Source organism: Bos javanicus, chromosome 23, assembly GCF_032452875.1.
Source record: "Bos javanicus breed banteng chromosome 23, ARS-OSU_banteng_1.0, whole genome shotgun sequence".
NCBI lineage: Eukaryota > Metazoa > Chordata > Mammalia > Artiodactyla > Bovidae > Bos > Bos javanicus.
Window position 1 is genome coordinate 39,716,610 of NC_083890.1, and position 20,435 is coordinate 39,737,044.

The window sequence follows — 20,435 nt, forward strand, 5'->3', positions numbered from 1 at the left end:
GGCTGTGGGAGCAGTGTGTTGTTGTTGTTTTTAAGTTTTAAAGGATTCTGCGGAGATGGCCCACGTCTCCAGGAGAAGTCTGGACTGGGCGATACCGTTTTTTCTTCTATTATAACGAACACACACGATTTCCCCCTAACATTTACAGGTCTGGAAATCTTTTTGTCTCCGGTGACGCTAACTTTCTATGCAGTAGGATCTTTTTCCTCGCGATGCACTTTGCAAGCGATGGGGTCCTCCTAACAGCAGATTCAGGAGTCATCACCAGCGTGATCTCTGGGACCCAAGAGATCACTCACTTAGTAATTCCCCTCAACCTCTGGGAAATAACTGTAACAGGGACTTAACTGGATGTAAACTTCTTCACCCTCCCTCCTTCCCGCCGCCTCCCGGACCCACGGCCGCTCCTCCTCCTTTCCGGGAACGAGCCGCGGAGACAATACACAGGCAGGCCCCCTAGCGTTCTTCCGCTCAGCGCCGCCACGCCGGCCCCGCGCCCGCTCCCGCCCGCCGCCCGCGACGCCGCCTGTCCGCTTTCCCAGCCGAGCGCCGTATCGGCGGCGGGACGCCACCGGGGCGGCCCGGGAGCGCGCGAGCCCCCTGCGCCCGCCGCCAGGACGACCTCTCGAGGCTCCACCCCGGCTCGGAGGGCTTTCCTCAGAGGCGAGCGCCCGCCCCGCCCCCCCAACCCCGCGCGCGCCAACTCCCAGCTCGCGGCCCTGATTGGCCGCCGCATTCCCGCTTTCCTTCCCGAACCGCCATTTTGAAAATCGTGTTGATTCTGGGCAGCCGAGAGCGCGGCGCGAGCGTCACGCCAGCGAGCGGCCCGTGCGTGTCCTCCTTGGCGCCTGTCGCCGCCTCCGGGAGCCTCTTCGTGCCCTCACACGCCAGGCCCGTGGCCGCCGGGACCCGCGGTGAGGGCCGCGTCGGCCTGTGGGAGGCCGAGAGGGCGCGCGGGGCCCCGCCCGCACCTCCGCGGCCATTTGGACGGCGGCCTGGGGCGGGGGGAGGGGAGGGGACGCGGGGCGGCCGGCGGCGCGAGGCCGAGCGGTGGGAGGGGCGGCGCGGCGCCCGCGCTTTCCCGCCTCGGCCGGCGCGACGGCCCGCGGGGCCAGAGGGAAAAGCTGCCCCCCGGGGGAGTGAGCGCCGTCGTCCCGGATACGCGGGGAGGCAAACTTTGAGGTCGGGGCTCCTCGCGGCTCCCTGGGGCTGCGCAGGGTGGGCCGGCCGGTCGGGGCGGCCGGGAGCTAGGGGAGACCGAGCCGAGGGGTTTGGTGTGCTCCGCGCCCGCAGGTCCACAGCATGTCCTCCTCGGGCACAGCTGCGGAGGGAGAGGCAGCCCCCGCCCAGCCCGCGTCCGAAAAAGAGCCCGACATGCCCGGCCCGAGAGAGGAAAGTGAAGAGGAGGACGAGGACGACGACGAGGAAGAGGAGGAGGAAGAGAAAGGTGGGGAGAGGACGTCGTCTTTCCTAGTGATGGATTGTACCGAAAACGCTTTTTCTGGCTCTTTGTGCACTTAGAGACGCTCAGTAGGAGTGATTTTTTTTTTCTTCAGTAAGAATGTGGAATTATCTGGGGTTTGTGTGTGTGTGCGCGCTCCGAGCAGCAGTGGAGAAAATAACTTTGTGAATTCCAATTTAAAAAGAACAAAATCCTCGTTCCGTTGTTGTTATTTCGGAGTGCAGTTTGCTTCTCGCCAGCAACAGACAGACGTTCATAACATTTCACTGTTTGACAGGAAGTTTGTAAGTTTCAGATCTGTTTTTTTTTAAACTGCTGGCCTTAGGGTACTATGGTAATCTTTTATTTTTGCTCTTCAGTACACATCCTTTACGTTTCGAAATTGTAAGGCTCTGACAGTAAGAATTGAAGAAGTTGTTAATGCTAGACCTGGAAATATTTTAATCGTTCGAGTATATTTGCTGAGCTTCAGCAGACGTTCGTTTCAGAGGCTTAAGGGAGTTAACTTTCACGGGGAAACACCGGTGAAAGCGGTTGCTACTTAGAGTACGAAAGCAGTGAACTGTGAAAAGAAACTTAAAAGAGCTCAGAGTTGTCTCAGTTTTGGTGTAGAGGGAGAACAGTAGTGATCTATGTGACTGGACGCTTGAAATGGGGAGAACCTTACAGAATTGAGTGGTCCCGCGGTCAGTTTATCCAGGGGGCAGTGCGTGTTGAGGTATGCCAGCTTCATGAAATGATTCCAGCCACTTAAATCTCCGTATCAGACATCTTAGCATTCTCTGATGATATTAGCCCAATATGGATTTATTTAATACTTGATTACAACTCAGCCAAACCAGGTTTCACTGGTTTTGTTTTTTTCCAAGCCTAAACCAGTCCATAATCAGCATTTTATGAATACAATCTGGGTTGAGATTACTCGGTGTGCTTTTTTGTTTGTCTAAAGTGGTAGGTGCTCTAAGAGGGCAAGCATGCCCGCATTTAAGTACGGAAACGCTTAGGAGAAAAATACGGATTAATTTTAAATTATTCATAATGTAATAACTGAAAATTGGCTGCAGTATCTCACTGCTAGTCCAAGACTTTCTCAGCACTTTTTCCTCCAGTTTTTGCTTTTGGATACCACTGAGATGATGAATTTCTTCACGTCAGGAAAAAATTACAGAAGTCATGTGTTCAATAAAGGCACTATAAATGACCAGTACAGTAATGCTTGGGAGATTGATAGTTCAAATTGTGATTTTTTTTTTTTAACATGAAAACTTTTTTTAAAACGCCCAGGCAGTTTTGTAGTTGTCTTAAATTTGTTACTGTTCTCTTTTCCTCCTCTGAGGTGTTTGTGTGACAATTTAAATGGAGGATGTTTTTATCCTACTCAGCCCTGAAAATATAACTCTTCTAGTGAGGCATCTAGAAACACGGCACTGAAATTTGTGCCAAATATGGTGTGGAATTGACTTGACTTGGCAGCAGTTTGGGGAGTGAGGGGAAAGGTGGCAGGAGATGCCTCGTAAAAGATGACTTCTAGGTTTCTGTCATTGGCAGCTGGGTAGGTTATACTACCATTTTCTGAAAAGTAGAATTCACGAAGGTGAGTGAGTTTGGAGATGATTATGACTCCTGTTTTGGGTGCATTGAGTTTGGCGCCTGTAGGACATGAAGTGGAGCTGTCCAGTGTGAAGCTCAAGAGAATGCTCTGGACTGGAGGTAGACCAGGGAAGTCATTAGCTTATAGATGGTAATCAACAGCCAGTAAAGGGCATAAATCATTCAGGGAAGGGAAGCCGGTGATCTTCAGAGTTGCTTTAGAGTGCTGTCTGTTCATTCTTCGTTCAGCTAATACATGCCATGGCCAGGACACACCTGCTGGAGTCCCCTTTTTTTTTTTTTTATTCTGTCTGGGCTGAGCATTACATCTGCAGATCTTGCCTGTCCTTCAAAGCCAGCTCCAATGTTTTGATCCTTTATCCATAATCATAAAAGAATTACTCTTTCATCAACTCACAGAACTTCAATTTTATCTTTCTTGAAGTGTATTAATTTTCTTTGGAGTATATTTTAGTCTCCTAGACTCTACTCAGATCAGATCAGATCAGTCGCTCAGTCGTGTCCAACTCTTTGCGACCACATGAATCGCAGCACACCAGGCCTCCCTGTCCATCACCAACTCCTGGAGTTCACTCAGACTCAAGTCCATCGAGTCAGTGATGCCATCCAGCCATCTCATCCTCTGTCGTCCCCTTCTCCTCTTGCCCCCAATCCCTCCCAGATCAGAGTCTTTTCCAATGAGTCAACTCTTCGCATGAGCTGGCCAAAGTACTGGAGTTTCAGCTTTAGCATCATTCCTTCCAAAGAAAACCCAGGGCTGATCTCCGCTAAAATGGAGTGGTTGGATCTCCTTGCAGTCCAAGGGACTCTCAAGAGTCTTCTCCAACACCACAGTTCGAAAGCATCAATTCTTCGGCGCTCAGCCTTCTTCACAGTCCAACTCTCACATCCATACATGACCACTGGAAAAACCATAGCCTTGACTAGACGAACCTTTGTTGGCAAAGTAATGTCTCTGCTTTTGAATATGCTATCTAGGTTGATCTTAACTTTTCTTCCAAGGAGTAAGCATCTTTTAATTCCATGGCTGCAGTCACCATCTGCAGTGATTTTGGAGCCCAGAAAAATAAAGTCTGACACCGTTTCCACTGTTTCCCCATCTATTTCCCATGAAGTGATGGGACCGGATGCCATGATCTTCGTTTTCTGAATGTTGAGCTTTAAGCCAACTTTTTCACTCTCCACTTTCACCTTCATCAAAAGGCTTTTTAGTTCCTCTTCACTTTCTGCCATAAGGGTGGTGTCATCTGCATATCTGAGGTTATTGATATTTCTCCTGGCAATCTTGATTCCAGCTTGTGTTTCTTCCAGTTCAGCGTTTCTCATGATGCACTCTGCATAGAAGTTAAATAAGCAGGGTGACAATATACAGCCTTGACGGACTCCTTTTCCTATTTGGAACCAGTCTGTTGTTCCATGTCCAGTTCTAACTGTTGCTTCCTGACCTGCATATAGGTTTCTCAAGAGGCAGATCAGGTGGTCTGGTATTCCCATCTCTTTCAGAATTGTCCACAGTTTATTGTGATCCACACAGTCAAAGGCTTTGGCATAGTCAATAAAGCAGAAATAGATGTTTTTCTAGAACTCTCTTGCTTTTTCGATGATCCAGCGGATATTGGCAATTTGATCTCTGGTTCCTCTGCCTTTTCTAAAACCAGCTTGAACATCTGGAAGTTCACCGTTCACGTATTGCTGAAGCCTGGCTTGGAGAATTTTAAGCATTACTTTACTAGCGTGTGAGATGCGTGCGGTAGTTTGAGCATTCTTTCTTTGGCATTGCCTTTCTTTGGGATTGGAATGAAAACAGACCTTTTCCAGTCCTGTGGCCACTGCTGAGTTTTCCAAATTTGCTGGCATATTGAGTGGAGCACTTTCACAGCATCATTTTTCAGGATTTGGAATAGCTCAACTGGAATTCCATCACCTCCACTAGCTTTGTTCGTAGTGATGCTTTCTGAGGCCCACTTGACTTCACATTCCAGGATGTCTGGCTCTAGGTCAGTGATCACACCATCGTGATTATCTGGGTCGTGAAGATCTTTTTGTGCAGTTCTTCTGTGTATTCTTGCCATCTCTTCTTAATATCTTCTGCTTCTGTTAGGTCCATACCATTTCTGTCCTTTGTCGAGCCCATCTTTGCATGAAATTCTCTACTCGGAGAAGGCAATGGCACCCCACTCCAGTACTCTTGGCTGAAAAATCCCAGGGACTGCGGAGCCTGGTGGGCTGCTGTCTATGGGGTCGCACAGAGTCGGAAACGACTGAAGCGACGCAGCAGCAGCAGCAGCAGAAGACTCTACTAGACATGGTCTCTTTTCAGGAAATATTCAATTTCCTTTTTTTTTTTTTTAATATTATTTTTATTTATTTGGCTGCACATGATCTTAGTTGTAGCATGTGGAATCTTGTTCCCCAACCAGGGATCAAACCCAGGGCCCCAGCATTGAGAACTCACCAGGGGAATCCCTCAATTTCTTAACCATCTGTTGATGCGCCCTTAGTATCTAGTGCAGCTTTGCACAAAAAAGGCATTCAGGTGAAAGAATGGAAGGCCTGCCACCAATATGTAATTAGTGTCCTCATATTTGTCTGAGTTTATCTCAGTCAGAAAGTAAATGGGTTTTAGAAAATCCAGCTTAATGTTTTAAGTGTTAAAGTAAAAAACTGCAGTCCAGACGAAACATTGCAAAACTTTTTTTCCCCACAGTTTTATGACCATTATTATGAATATCATTTATTGAACTACAAAGTAATGGCATCCCAGTTGATTGCCTTAAATGTTAACTTGCCTAATTTTACCCTAGCTGTAGTAACTAACCTGGGTGCTCTGGCTTGTTCTTCTTTTTCTTTCTTCTGTCAGCTTACTAAATTACTATTTTCTTTGGTTATCTCTTGAAATTCTTTTATCTAAATTTTAACTTGCTGTTTTCTGATGTACAGTAAACAGAATCCCAGTAAATAGAATATGTCTAATCAAATTGTAGATTAATGAGCATCTTGGTGATTTTTCACAAATTGACTTCTGTAGCAATAATTGTAGCTGGATAAAAGTTTGTTTGCCTTCTGATTTTTTTTTTTTTTAAACACCAGTTCCTCTGTGAGGTTGGCCGGGTAGATAAAATTTTAAAAATTTCAGTGATAATACTAACTTACCAAGTATTTTCACCTCTGTTGTGTCATTTGCTTCTCTAAATCATACTTAGGAGAATAAGATACTAGGTTTCTACAGTTTTTTTCCCCTACATGTTTATATAATACATCCTTTAAGCTTTTTGTTACTTAAGAAGTGTTAAATTAACTTCTAGAAAAGAGCCTCATTGTGGAAGGCAAGAGGGAAAAGAAGAAAGTAGAGAGGTTGACGATGCAAGTCTCTTCCTTACAAAGAGAGCCATTTACAATCGCACAAGGTAAGTTTATATTCCTTTCATTCTGTAGTAAAAATGCCTCAGTATACAAAATGATGGTTAGCAGTGTTTAGTTTTTAGTGTTTACTAAGTACTAATATATTACAGGTGTAATTTAATTTGTTCTATGAGAGCAGAAGTTATATGTAAACTAAGCTCTAAAAATAATTCTCATTAAATGTTCTAACACATAATGGGTGTTTAACATGGTATTTTTTTTCCTCTAGGAAAAGGGCAGAAACTTTGTGAAATTGAAAGGATACATTTCTTCTTGAGTAAGAAGAAAACAGATGAACTTAGAAATCTCCATAAACTGCTTTACAACAGACCAGGAACAGTAAGACCTTTTTTATACTTTTTACCTAGTAGTGTACTTACGTGTTAAAATACTTTACAACAGGAACATAATTTTAGTTCTGGAAAGGACTTTAGTTGCAGAACTAAATCAATTAGATCAATCTCCATTCCATAAAAGTGAGCCAACTGACAGACAGTTTAACGACATATCCTAGGACATGTAGCTAGATATAGCCATTAGTATTGTAACATCCAGAGCTCTTTATATTGTTGTTTTTAAGTGAAAGTTGCTCAGTCGTGTCCGACTCCTTTCGACCCCATGGACTATATAGTCCATGGAATTCCCCAGGCCAGAAACTGGAATGGGTAGCCTTTCCCTTCTCCAGGGGATCTTCCCAGCCCAGAGATCGAACCCAGGTCTCCTGCCTTGTGGGCAGATTCTTTACCAGCTGAGAAACAGGGGAAGCCCAGGAATACTGGAGTGGGTAGCCTATCCCTCCCTTCTCCAGCAGATCTTCCCAACCCAGAAATCGAACTGGGGTCTCCAGCACTGCAGGTGGATTCTTTACCAACTGAGCTATAAGGGAACCCCATAGTTGTTTTTAAGCCAAACTAAAATTTCAGATTGTGAAATCAAAGTTTTGATTTAGTTATCTTTAACTGTGTTAGAAGAAATTTATTTTTTGAATGATTCTAGCCATTCAGAATAAACAATACAGAATATTGTTTCATTTTTTGAGGAAATATCTGATAAATCGGGATAATTTTTGCTGACAGTTTGTTAAAATAAATCAGTGTTTCATTTACTGATCATAATACTGTACACACAACTTCAGTATTCCATACATCTGAGGACACTTCGCTTTGGGCTGTGCATGGGCAAAGTAAAGCTTGACATTGTTAGACCGTCTGAAGTGTGGTAAGCTTTGTTTTCATGTGTGTTACCTCATTCAACCCTGACAATAGTCTGATCTACACAAGTCCCATTACTGCTAAATGGTATTAACTTTTGGAGGGACTCTGTTCTTTACTTTTTAAAGAATAAATCCCTGACTTTCTTGAATGAAAAATTAATATTACTGGTAACTTGTATTACTTAGGGAAATTTTTTTTTCCCCGTTATTTATTTATTTTGGCTGCACTGCCTGGCTTGTGGAATATTTATTCCCCAACCAGAGAATGAACCTGGGCCTTGACAGTGAGAGCGGGGAGCTGGAACCACTGAACTGCCAGGGAATGAGAGTGTCTTCTAAGTAGTAACTTTCCACATCCCTGGGTGCTATCAGATAACATTTTGTTTGTAAACATTTTATAATGTTAATATTTTAGTAACAAGTGCACTTTTCCATTGTGAATTTTAAAATGTGGAATAAACCAGTATTGTAATATGGAGACTGATGTGAAAAGAAAAATGTTGGCTTTGAAATTTTTCTTGTTTACATTACTGGGTAATAAGTAGCATTAATAATAGGAGAAATATTTTCAGGTGTCCTCATTAAAGAAGAATGTGGGTCAGTTCAGTGGCTTTCCATTTGAAAAAGGAAGTATCCAATATAAAAAGAAGGAAGAAATGTTGAAAAAGTAAGTTATCTTTATAAATAATCACGTTTAGATTAATGGGCTTCAGCTTTTTTTTTTAACATTTAAGTATAACTGCCCTTACATTTTCAGTAGACTGCTGATTCTTTGCTTTAAATTCCAAGACCATGTCATCATAAACTATTGACTTGCTTTCTGAAAAATAGTGGCTATCAAGATTATTGAAAGCTCAAAGACATTTCTGTTCCTTAGAAGAACGATACACAGAGGTAAATCATTCACCCAGCCCCAAATCTAGAAGGTCCAAAGGGAATGTAAATGTAGTAAAAACTCTTGACTCCTATTCTGTGTCAGCCACTCCATTCCCTCACTTATAAGTGCCATTTAAACTGTTTTGAAGATAATCAAGTTAATAGAAATAATTTCCACCCTAATGCAGACAAGATGATATATTCTTTAAATAATTTTTTTAATGAGATGATACATTCTTAAAAGTTCTTTATTAAGTCCCCTGTAGTTTAAAACTTGAGTATTAAATATGATTACCTATTACTTTCTTTGAGACATTGTCAGTAGGAATACTCAGGGGAAAATGTAGTATTTAATCACCAGCCAGAAGAATTAACAAGTTTGTGAATTTTAAGTAATGAAATATTTTACATTATTTTCTAGTGAATGAAGTAAGTTTTTTCTTATACCACCATTAAAACTTAAATGGTAAATGATGTTTTCTGTTTATAATAGTACCTGGCTATATTTTGTGCATGCACCAGTCAAGATTATTGGGAGTACTTCTAAGATTCAGAGAAACACTGACTGCTTTCTTAATGTTTGTGGCTGAGCCAGTTGGGTTAGCTCTTATCTTTACATTGTGGAGAATGTTTATAAATTTTCCTATGTAATCACATTGGCTTTTTCCATTTTCTTTTTCAGATTTAGAAATGCCATGTTAAAGAGCATCTGCGAGGTTCTTGACTTGGAGAGATCGGGTGTAAATAGTGAACTGGTGAAAAGGATCTTGAATTTTTTAATGCATCCAAAGCCTTCTGGCAAAGTGAGGATCAATTTTTACTATTTCAGTAACAAATCAATTCTTTTTAGCCTCTCCTTTCTCTCTCTTTTTTTTAATGAACATTTTAATAGTTAGCAGCATTGCTATCAATATTCAGTAATATCGTCTGCATTCAAAGAATTTGCCTTTGGTTAACATACCCACAACAATTTTGATAGAGAAAACAGAAAAGGCATACAGATGTGTTCTCCCTTATCAAGCATAAAGGATTTAAGATTAAGAAAGATAGATAATTGTTATCTAAATGTCAAATGGGACAGAAATACAAAGAATCCAGAGTTATGCATCTAGAAGATACTTGAACAGAAGTAGGGCTGAGGAGGAAGTATTGGGCTGGTGAGGGAGGGTGTACAGCCTGTAATCAGATCCAGAAAGACAAGGTGGTGTGCTAGAGCCAGAGATTTACTAGATACTGGAGTAAGGTTATGAAAAAGGGGTGGAAAAAAGCTGGCTTTTTGAAGTTTCTTGGGTTGGATTTCTAGAAACATCAAGAGAGCCCAGGAGCTGGACAGGGGAGTGAAATGGTCTTGTGGTTTTTGCCATTCTTCTAAAATCTGGATTCAGTTCAGTCACTCAGTTGTGTCCAACTCTTTGTGACCCCATGAACCGCTCCCCGCCAGGCCTCCCTGTCCATCACCAACTCCCAGAGTTGACCCAAACTCGTGTCCATTGAGTCGGTGATGCTACCCAACCATCTCATCCTCTGTCATCCCCTTCTCCTCCCGCCTTCAATCTTTCCCAAGATCAGGGTCTTTTCAAATGAGTCAGCTCTTCACATCAGGTGGCCAAAGTATTGGAGTTTCAGCTTCAAATCCGGATTAGATTTGCCCAAATTGTTTAACAGTAGCAAAGGACATCACTGAATTGAAGTGGTAATTATCTGAACTTGCCTTTTCAGCTTAAGTCTTTTAGCAGTTATTTTCATATTTTCTCATCTTAATAGGAAAGAATTGAGAGATCTAGAAGACCTAGGAGCTCAGAGTCCATTAGTGAGGAGAGAAGGGCATTAAGATTAGAAAACTGGGAAATAGCTCTGGGACTTTTATTTTTGCCTGCTCTTGGTCCTGTTGACTATTAGCTGGACAGTGATGCCTAAGGATATTTTTGTCATGTAGCTACAAATTGAAGAGATGATGGGGATAGAATTCCCATTGGTTTATCTATAAGATGAGTTTGAACACTGTTTCCCCAGAAGCAGTTACTAAGTTGTCTGAATTATGAGGGATGCTTTTAATTCAACTTTTCCTTAGTGGTTTTCAAATGTGTTTAGCTTCAAGACCCTATCATTTTCTTAAACTTAATGAGGACCTCTAGAGCTTTTGTTTATGTGAGTTATTTTGATATTTGGTAGTGGTGACTTAGTCCCTAAATCGTATCTCTTTGTGACCCCATGGATGATAGCCCACCAGGCTCATCTGTCCATGGGATTTCCCAGGCAAGAATACTAGAATGGGTTGCCATTTCCTTCTCCAGGGGATCTTCCTACCCAAGGGACTGAACTCAGGTCTGCTGAATTGGAGACAGATTATTCTTACAGACTGAGCCACCAGGGAAGCCCATTTTGATATATCAGTTCAGTTCAGTCGTGTCCGACTCTTTGCGACCCCATGAATTGCAGCACACCAGGCCTCCCTGTCCATCACCATCTCCCAGAGTTCACTCAAACTCACGTCCATTGAGTCAGTGATGCCATCCAGCCATCTCATCCTCTGTTGTCCCCTTCTCCTCCTGCCCCCAATCCCTCCCAGATCAGTCTTTTCCAATGAGTCAACTCTTCGCATGAGCTGGCCAAAGTACTGGAGTTTCAGTTTTAGCATCATTCCTTCCAAAGAACACCCAAGACCGATCTCCTTCAGAATGGACTGGTTGGATCTTCTTGCAGTCCAAGGGACTCTCAAGAGTCTTCTCCAACACCACAGTTCGAAAGCATCAATTCTTCGGCACTCAGCTTTCTTCACAGTCCAACTCTCAATCCATACATGACTACTGGAAAAACCATAGCCTTGACTGGACGGACTTTTGTTGGCAAAGTGATGTCTTTGCTTTTGAATATGCTATCTAGGTTGGTCATAACTTTCCTTCCAAGGAGTAAGTGTCTTTTAATTTCATGGCTGCAGTCACCATCTGCAGTGATTTTGGAGCCCAAAAAAATAAAGTCTGACACTGTTTCCCCATCTATTTCCCATGAAGTGATGGGACCAGATGCCATGATCTTCGTTTTCTGAATGTTGAGCTTTAAGCCAACTTTTTCACTCTCTTCTTTCACTTTGATCAAGAGGCTCTTCAGTTCCTGTTTACTTTCTGCCATAAGGGTGGTGTCATCTGCATATCTGAGGTTATTGATATTTCTCCTGGCAATCTTGATTCCAGCTTGTGCTTCTTCCAGCCCAGCGTTTCTCATGATGTACTCTGCATAGAAGTTAAATAAGCAGGGTGACAATATACAGCCTTGACGGACTCCTTTTCCTATTTGGAACCAGTCTGTTGTTCCATGTCCAGTTCTAACTGTTGCTTCCTGACCTGCATATAGGTTTCTCAAGAGGCAGATCAGGTGGTCTGGTATTCCCATCTCTTTCAGAATTGTCCACAGTTTATTGTGATCCACACAGTCAAAGGCTTTGGCATAGTCAATAAAGCAGAAATAGATGTTTTTCTAGAACTCTCTTGCTTTTTCGATGATCCAGCGGATATTGGCAATTTGATCTCTGGTTCCTCTGCCTTTTCTAAAACCAACTTGAACATCTGGAAGTTCATGGTTCACATATTGCTGAAGCCTGGCTTGGAGAATTTTGAGCATTACTTAATAGCGTGTGAGATGAGTGCAATTGTGCAGTAGTTTGGGCATTCTTTGGCATTGCCTTTCTTTGGGATTGGAATGAAAACAGACCTTTTCCAGTCCTGTGGCCACTGCTGAGTTTTCCAAATTTGCTGGCATATTGAGTGCAGCACTTTCACAGCATTGTATTACAGGATTTGAGATAGAATAGCTCAACTGGAATTCCATCACCTCTACTAGCTTTGTTCGTAGTGATGCTTTCTAAGGCCCACTTGACTTCACATTCCAGGATGTCTGGCTGTAGGTCAGTGATCACACCATTGTGATTATCTTGGTCGTGAAGATCTTTTTTGTACAGTTCTGTGATTTTGATATGTACTGTCAAATAAATTTTTCAGTTTTTTTTAAATTTAGAATACGCTACAGTACAGTATTTTGATATATACTGCATTCTAAATTAAAACTGAAAAGTTCTAAAATAGCAACAGACCCACTGCATGTTAACAAAAGTAATATTTTGTCTGAAAAATAGCTATACTTTCCAAAATTTTAATGAGAAGAATGACATTCTGTGTTTTGCAGATCTGTTTGTGTCTTGACTTAAGACAGATCTATTCTCATTTGCTTCTGCATTTCCTTCTGTTGCAATAATGTATTGTTTTGCTTGAAGTATAAGAAAAAAAAATCCAACTTCACACAGCTATGTAGTTAGAAAAAGGGGGGATATTTTAAAAAAGCATTTCAGGTAATTTTGGATAGTCGCCTTTGATACAGTACTAAACCTCCACAGTTGTGGGAGTGGGGCAGAGTCTTAAAGGTTAGTTGGAATGTAGTATTTAAAACCATGTTAAGAAACTTGGACCTTTTACCTGTGTGTGATTTTGTAATAGGTACCCTCCATTTGGAAAATACTGATTCCCTGAATTACGCATATCTTCCAAATGCTAGCACATTTCACTGTCAAAAAACCATATTCATTAACATAACTATTGTCAGGGGGGAAAAAATCTTCAAGTACTTGGGAGGCTGTCAGGCCCATGATAGTGGAGGTAAACTTTCCAAAATTTAATTTTCACTTGAAACTTTGAAATTCATCATTGGAAACAAGTGCTGTCAGTTTGGTGTTTTTGTTTTTTGAGGTGACAGACTCACAATCATTTTTGACAATATGTCTATCAAATACTAAGTCTGAATAGGCATTGTTTTTCAATTATCCTTTTAAAAATGATGTTCCAAAGAAAAAAGTAGCTAACTTTGCAAGGCCGTGGACTGTAGGAGTCCACCAGGCTCCTCTGTCCATGGTATTTCCCAGGCACTTTCACTGCTCAGTTGCACAAATGCTTTTCGTCAAGAAAATCCGTGAACTTCCTTACGCAGTGGGAGTACTGCATGTGAGCCTCCCATTTTGCTGTACAGATGTTGTGCAGATGTGCTCAGAGGTTGAGAGTCAACATCAAGGACTAGTGTGTGGTTGGTTATGAGGTGGTGAGGAGTAAAATGACTACAAACCCAAGTTTCTGCCTCAGTCTCGATAAGGTATCAATAGGTTTGCCTACCTTCGTTTCTTGAGCAGTCACTACAAATGTCAGGGCAGTGAAAAGAGCAAATAAATACTCTTCTTGGTATTACTGTCAAAATAGTTCTGACCTTTAGGGCTTTTGGGAAGGTCTTAGGAAACTCTCAGGGTCTGTGAACCATACTTTGAGAACCATTGTTTTATCTTTTTTTTAATGACATCTTATTATATCCATTTTTCATATCTGATTTTGTGGTGATTACTCCTTAATCTAATGGTATCAATCTCAGGCTATTTTCTATGCTACCATATGCTTCCATCATTTAAGGAAAACACTATAAAGTCATTAGTATTCATCTTCTAGAATAGTCTTAAAGGTGCTTAAAAGTGTTGGTTTAACGTTGTTTTACTCTGCTTTTGTACTTCTACCTTGTTTGTTAGATTTTGTTCCTCAAAGGGGATAATGCTCTTGACACTGGTTTCCGATGAATATATTCAACTATTTTTAGAACCAATATAGGAAAGTTCTAAGGCACTTATATATTATTACTTTTTAAAAATGAAGATCTCTTCATTTATTTTTAGAAGTTGAATTTTCTTGATTGGGTTCTTGAATGATGAAACATCCTTTGATTTTCTCATGTAGATTTATCCAGCACCCCCCCTCCCCATTCCAGTCCTCATCTTAACTGATTTCACATACAGATTATTTTCTTAACACCTGCATCTGGTTCCTGAGCTGACATAGGTAGATTACTTTTTTCAAATATATTCATATCTTGGATTTCATTTAATGAATAGTGAGTTTAGACAGAGTTAGCTTTTCTCCAAACACTTATCAAAGAATTCATCAAAATGGATTGGTTCCTGGTAATAGATGGTAATGGCAATAGTTCACATAATGGGATTATCTATATATGTTTATTCTAGGAGATTTATGGAGAACCTCTCTGAGAAATATCTTTGTCCACTACCTTAGTTTCTGGAGGCACCTAGATTGACTGTTTCCCAGTCTGCCTTTAGAAGGGTAGGTTGGGCAAGCTGGAGGCTGTCCCGTGGGTTGTAGATAGCCTGAAAGTGCCACATTACACAAAACAGCCACTTCTTAATTTTGGTGTGGGTAACAGTGACTCTGAAGCCTGGGAGGTTCCGGAAGGGAAGGGAGCTGTGGTTCTGCTGTATTCGTGAGAGATACCGCTTAAAGTTACCGAGAACGTGTACACAATTGCGTATCTTAAGGTAATGTTATGGAATTCTTCTTAATGTTTCTACTTATTGTAGAAAATAACATAGGCAAAAACAAAGACAAAAGATACCCATAATTTTAATTCCTCAGTGTATATCTGGAGAGGGCAACGGCACCCCACTCCAGTACTCTTGCCTGGAGAGTCCCATGGACGGAGGAGCCTGGTGGGCTGCAGTCTGTGGGGTCGCAAAGAGTTGGACACGACTGAGCGACTTCACTTTCACTTTCCACTTTCACGCATTGGAGAAGGAAATGGCAACCCACTCCAGTGTTCTTGCCTGGAGAATCCCAGGGACGGGGGAGCCTGGTGGGCTGCCGTCTATGGGGTCACACAGAGTCAGACACGACTGAAGCAACTTAGCAGCAGCAGTGTATATCTTTTCAGAATCTTTATGCAAAGTTACTTTATGGTTTTCAGTTTCTGAAGTTACCAATTACTCCCCTAAGAAAGCATTTAAAAATTAAATTTGTTGGTTAATATAATCAAATCATTTTCCTCATGTGATCTCTGCTTTTTAAATATGCAAGGTTTAATTGAATATCAAGGTAATGGCAGTGGCACTTATTTTGTAGTTCCTAATTAGTTTCATAATTAACATACTCAACACTTAACTGCGTGTTTAAAATCATAAGTGAGAATATAATCCTGGCATTCCTGAAAGTAGAACCCCTAGGTAATATGAATATAAACTATATGGTTCATAAAATCAGGACGTGTAAAGTGAGGTTTTATTTCCTTTATGGATGATGTGTCTCAGTCTGTTGATTGAAGGGTCCCCTAAAGCAGGAAGACAGTGACAGTTTTAATGTTGATAGGGATGAAATAAATTATGAGTCTGACTGAAAATATTGTCCTGGTGAAGTGTAAATAGAAGTCTTAAATGTCACACAGTGTGCACTCAGACTTCTAGTCCTATATCAGTATGTGAAGAGTCTCTTGCCTGGGTGTTCAGAGGAATGAAAAGCTCTTGGTAATGCAGGCAAAAAGGTTAACGTGACACGTAAAGTTAGAGGTGTATTACTCTGTAAAGCTGCTAAACTTGTGTCAGGAAAGAAGCGTGATTTAAGAAGCCGTTGAGTTGAGAAGTAGTTATCAGAAACAGGTGATTGACTTGGAACTGTAGTATCTCATTGGTATTCTTTATAAGACCTCATTGGTATTCTTTATTTTACGCAGCCATTGCCAAAATCTAAAAAAAGTTCTAGCAAAGGCAACAAAAAGGAACGGAACAGTTCTGGGATGGCCAGGAAAGCTAAGCGAACCAAATGTCCTGAAATCCTGTCAGATGAATCTAGCAGTGATGAAGAGGAAAAGAAAAACAAAGAAGAGTCCTCAGAGGATGAAGATAAAGAGAGTGAAGAGGAGGTAAAATGTTGGCACTTTTTCCTCATTTCTTTTCATGCGGAGAGTTAAATATTCATTTGTATAATAGATTGGTCAGAAAACATATATACCATGTTGGTGGTTTTTAATTCCAAAGACACAGAAATGATGAAGTGTAAGCCCTTTCTTTTTCTTAAGGAGCTTTTAGTTTTATTACTGTGCCGGAGTGCAAGAGTTGGTTGGAAGAGTGAGGTTGGTGTGGACTGGATTTGAGCTGGACCTTGGAGACTAGAGTACATAAATGAAGGCGGGGCGGGGGTATGTGTGACAGGACCATAAAGGAGATCTTAGAATTTTTTCATAGTATGTCAGTATTTTTTGATTGACTTGTGCTATTTTATTCTGTTTTATGCAAAAAAGCAAGGGATTTAAGGACCACCATTTTATCTCACTTTGGGATTACTTAATGAGACTGGCAGCATTTGAAGTTTATTTTGTTGGTGGGCAAGTTTTGTATCACTTCGGAATGCCTGCCATTTTCTTTTACTTGGGAGTATTTTTTAAATGTTGGGACGTCCATGGTGACTCAGTGGTAAAGAATACTCCTGCCAATGCAGGAGATACGGGTTCAATCCCTGGGTCGGGAAAATCCCTTGGAGAAGGAAATAGCAACCCGCTCCAGGATTCTTGCCTGGGAAATACCATGGACAGAGGAGCCTGGCAGGCTAAAACAGTACTTGGGGTTACAAAATAGTTATACGACTTAGCAACTTAACAACAATGAAATGTTGAGAATATTTAGTTTCCAGAGAGTTCGGAAGGAGAGTTGCTGAACCATTTAAGGAGTTAGCTTACCCTCTTCTTGATATGTACCTTTAGCCAAGTAGATGAGGACGAGTGGGTACAAGGAATGATTTCCTGTTATTAGTAGCGGTTTGCTGACTCTGTTTTCCTGTTTTGGTGCTCCCTTTTATGATCAGAACTTGCCTGGGTAATCTCCCTTGTTTCACTTAGGGACTTGGTTAACGTGGCTTGACCTGGGTGGAGATGATTTTTCCGTGTGGAGGGGGGGCTGCCTTGTGCATTATAGAGTTTGCCTACTAGAGGCTAGTAAGCACACCCCTGCCCCCAACCTTTAGTTAAAACCAAAAGTGTTTTTAGACATTGCAAAGTGTCCCCTGGGGACAAAATCACCTTCAGTTGACGACTACTTCTATTAGAATAAAGACGTGGTAAACTATGTTTTTAAAGGTTTGCGCTTTGTGTTTGTCTTTGGGTATTTAAAAATCCGTGCGTGTTTTAATGTCAGATTCTATAAAGACTTCTGTAAAGCTAACTATGAAGCACTTCCTAGTTTTAAAAAGAATACTACAGATCCAGCAGGTGTTTCATAAATAGTTTCTTAATATATATTTTTGGTGTGAAGGAAGATGAGTAATCTGAGCACTGAGGTTTTTATGGAATAGATTTTAAGGAAGTGGGAGGAAAACATGTTTGTTTACATGTGAATATGTAATAGTAGCAATTCTGCAATAGATTTCCTCATTCAACACATTTTTGGTTATCTACTGTGTGTGTTCATTAAACTTTGCAAAACCTTTTCAAAGGCAGATTTAAAGCATGAAAAGTTGTCTTAGAATATAAACATTTAATTTTTTCTTAGAGGTACTATGGTTAGGAGCATGGCCTTTGGAAACTGAGTTCAAATCCCAGCTGTGTTCTGATCATCACTGTTTGGCTTTGGGCAAATTACTTAAAACTGTATTTCAATTTCCTTCTGTATAATGGGGATAATAGTAGTAGTATCTTCCAAGGGTTGTATTAAGCACTTGGAGCAGTACATAGCACAGTATTAAGTAAATATTAGCTGCTATTACTGTTATTATTAAGATGACATTTTATCATATGTAAGATTTCTAAATCCAATCTTCTGTCATTACTAAGGTGTAACTTTAAAAGTGAGGATATTTTACACTCGTTTTTTCCTTGCTTTCCAGATTATTGTCCCTTTGTTCTGAGTAGAGTTAGTTGCTGTCAGTGAATGCAGATAACTCCTGATTCATGACTATCTTGGTTGTTGTATAAGGATCACACGTGGAACTGTCCCACTACAAATCAGAGCTTTTCTTTCTACAGTGCCATAAATGAGGATCTTGTTAGAAATCCAGGTCAAATGATGAAAATCCGTGAAGGAAAAAAAAGCTTTTCAGACATTCATAATTGGGTTGGTGCAAAAGTAATTGCGGTTTTCATTGTTGAACTTTGCCAGTTGATATTGGAGTACTTTTTTGGGGGAATACATTCTTAAATGTGGTTATATTATTCATTTTAATATGCATTTCTCACCTTTTTTTGCTAATGACTTATTACTTGCTGTTTATATTTATTTTAGACTATAGAAATGATTGTTAGACATAAAGCAAATTTGAGCAATTTTTTTATTCAAGTTCAGAATGGGTTGTAAGGCAGCGGAGACAACTCACAACATCAGCAACATGTTTGGGCCAGGAACTGCCTATGAAAGTACAGTGCAGTGGTGGTTCAAGAAGTTTTGCAAAGGAGAGCAGAGCCTTGAAGATGAGGAGCATCATGGCCAATCATCAGAAGTTGACAGTGACCAGCTGAAAGCCATCATCAAAACTGATGCTCTTAAAACTACACGAGAAGTTGCTGCAGAGCTCGTTGACCATGCTGTGGTCATTAGGCATTTGAAGCAAATTGGAAAGGTGGAAAAATTGATAAGTGGGTGCCTTGTGATCTGACCGAAAATAAGAACGTTTTTCTTTTGAAGTGTTGTCCTGTCTTACTCTACATAACAATAATGAACCGTTTCTCGATTGGATTGTGATGTGCAACAAACAGTTGATTTTATACAACAACTGGTGAAGACCAGCTCAGTGGCTGGACCGAAAAGAAGGTCCATAGCACTTCCCAAAGCCACATTTGCACCAAAAAAAAGGTCATGGTCATTGTTTGGTGGTCCCATTTAAGCCACTACAGCTTTCTGAATCCTGGCGAAATCGTATCCGAGAAGTGTGCTCAGCAAATCAATGAGATGCACCAAAAACTGCAACACCTGCAGCCAGCAGTGGTCAATAGAAAGGGCCCAATTCTCTTCCACAACAACACGTGACTGACACTTCCCAAGTTGAAAGAATTGGGCTACAAAGTTTTGCCTCATCCACCATATTCACCTGACCTCTTGCCGACTGACTACAACTTCTTCAAGCATCTCGACAACTTTTTGCAGGGAAGACTCTTCCACAAGCAGCAGGAGACAGAAAATACTTTCCAGGAACTTGTCGAATCCCACAGCATGGGTTTTTTCACGCTACGAGAATAAAGAAACTTATTTCTCATTGGCGAAAATGTGTTGATTGTAATGGTTCCTATTTTGATTAATAAAGAGGTGTTTGAGCCTAGTTATATTGATTTAAAATTCGTGGTCTGAAACCGCGGTTACTTTTCAACCAACCTAATACACATCACACAATATAAAAGCTGTATCATCATGCTGTATGGTTTTTCTGCTTGGGTTGGTATTGACAGACTTCATAAAATATACTAGTAAAATCTGGACTGAGAAATCTTCGTTTTTCCTGTTAAATCACCCTCTCGCAAACAGTTATTTTTCATTTAAAGACTTTCACATTTAGGGCCATTCTCACAAACTTTATTGCTGATTCCGTTACTGTGAAAGGCTCCAGTTGCCTTTGAAAGGTAAGTGCTGGCAGGAGGGATAGTATTTCTATGGTAACTTTGTTTTCCCTTTTTCTTCTATTTTTTGAAGACTCAGTTAAGTGGCAGCCTCATTAGGGACTTCATAAATGGAGATATTTTTGTTCAGTACTATGAAAAGACCTCTTATTTCTAAGAGGCCATACAGAAGAGTTGCTGATGGATGGGAAAATTTGAGGATTGCATATAGATAGAAATTTCTTTGCAGATTATTTTTCTGTGGAGTATTACTTTGTTTTTTATTTTTATTTCCTGAAATTTTTCCTTCATAGATAAAACTTTTCCCTGTTAAGATTAACTTCTTGTTCTATTTTAGATTCTTGGAATAAATAAATGAACTTGTTTCTTCTTTCCTCTGTAAATTGAGAGCTTTGGATCATATAATTTATATCATATTGCTGAAGTCAGAAGTCTTAAGCAGACATCCAGTTATAGTGTTCACTAGCCAAT

The 20,435-nt window shown here is 40.8% G+C and overlaps 1 protein-coding gene across 4 annotated transcripts in view; it reads left to right on the forward strand.

The window, feature by feature from the left end:
* The first annotated feature begins 473 nt into the window (after positions 1-473).
* Positions 474-20,435, forward strand: part of DEK (DEK proto-oncogene) — a 31,981-nt gene continuing 12,019 nt past the window's right edge. Inside the window, exons 1-8 of one of the 4 annotated variants that reach the window (XM_061398763.1) lie at positions 751-914; positions 1,294-1,447; positions 6,379-6,480; positions 6,705-6,814; positions 8,261-8,355; positions 9,247-9,367; positions 16,101-16,289; positions 18,695-19,669. In XM_061398763.1, the coding sequence (XP_061254747.1) occupies positions 1,303-1,447; positions 6,379-6,480; positions 6,705-6,814; positions 8,261-8,355; positions 9,247-9,367; positions 16,101-16,289; positions 18,695-19,009 (1,077 nt within the window). In that variant the 5' untranslated portion in view covers positions 751-914; positions 1,294-1,302 and the 3' untranslated portion in view covers positions 19,010-19,669. Of the gene's footprint in view, positions 915-1,031; positions 1,183-1,293; positions 1,448-6,378; positions 6,481-6,704; positions 6,815-8,260; positions 8,356-9,246; positions 9,368-16,100; positions 16,290-18,694; positions 19,670-20,435 lie in introns of those variants that run through there. The other 3 variants (XM_061398761.1, XM_061398764.1, XM_061398762.1) reach the window with 3 other exon arrangements.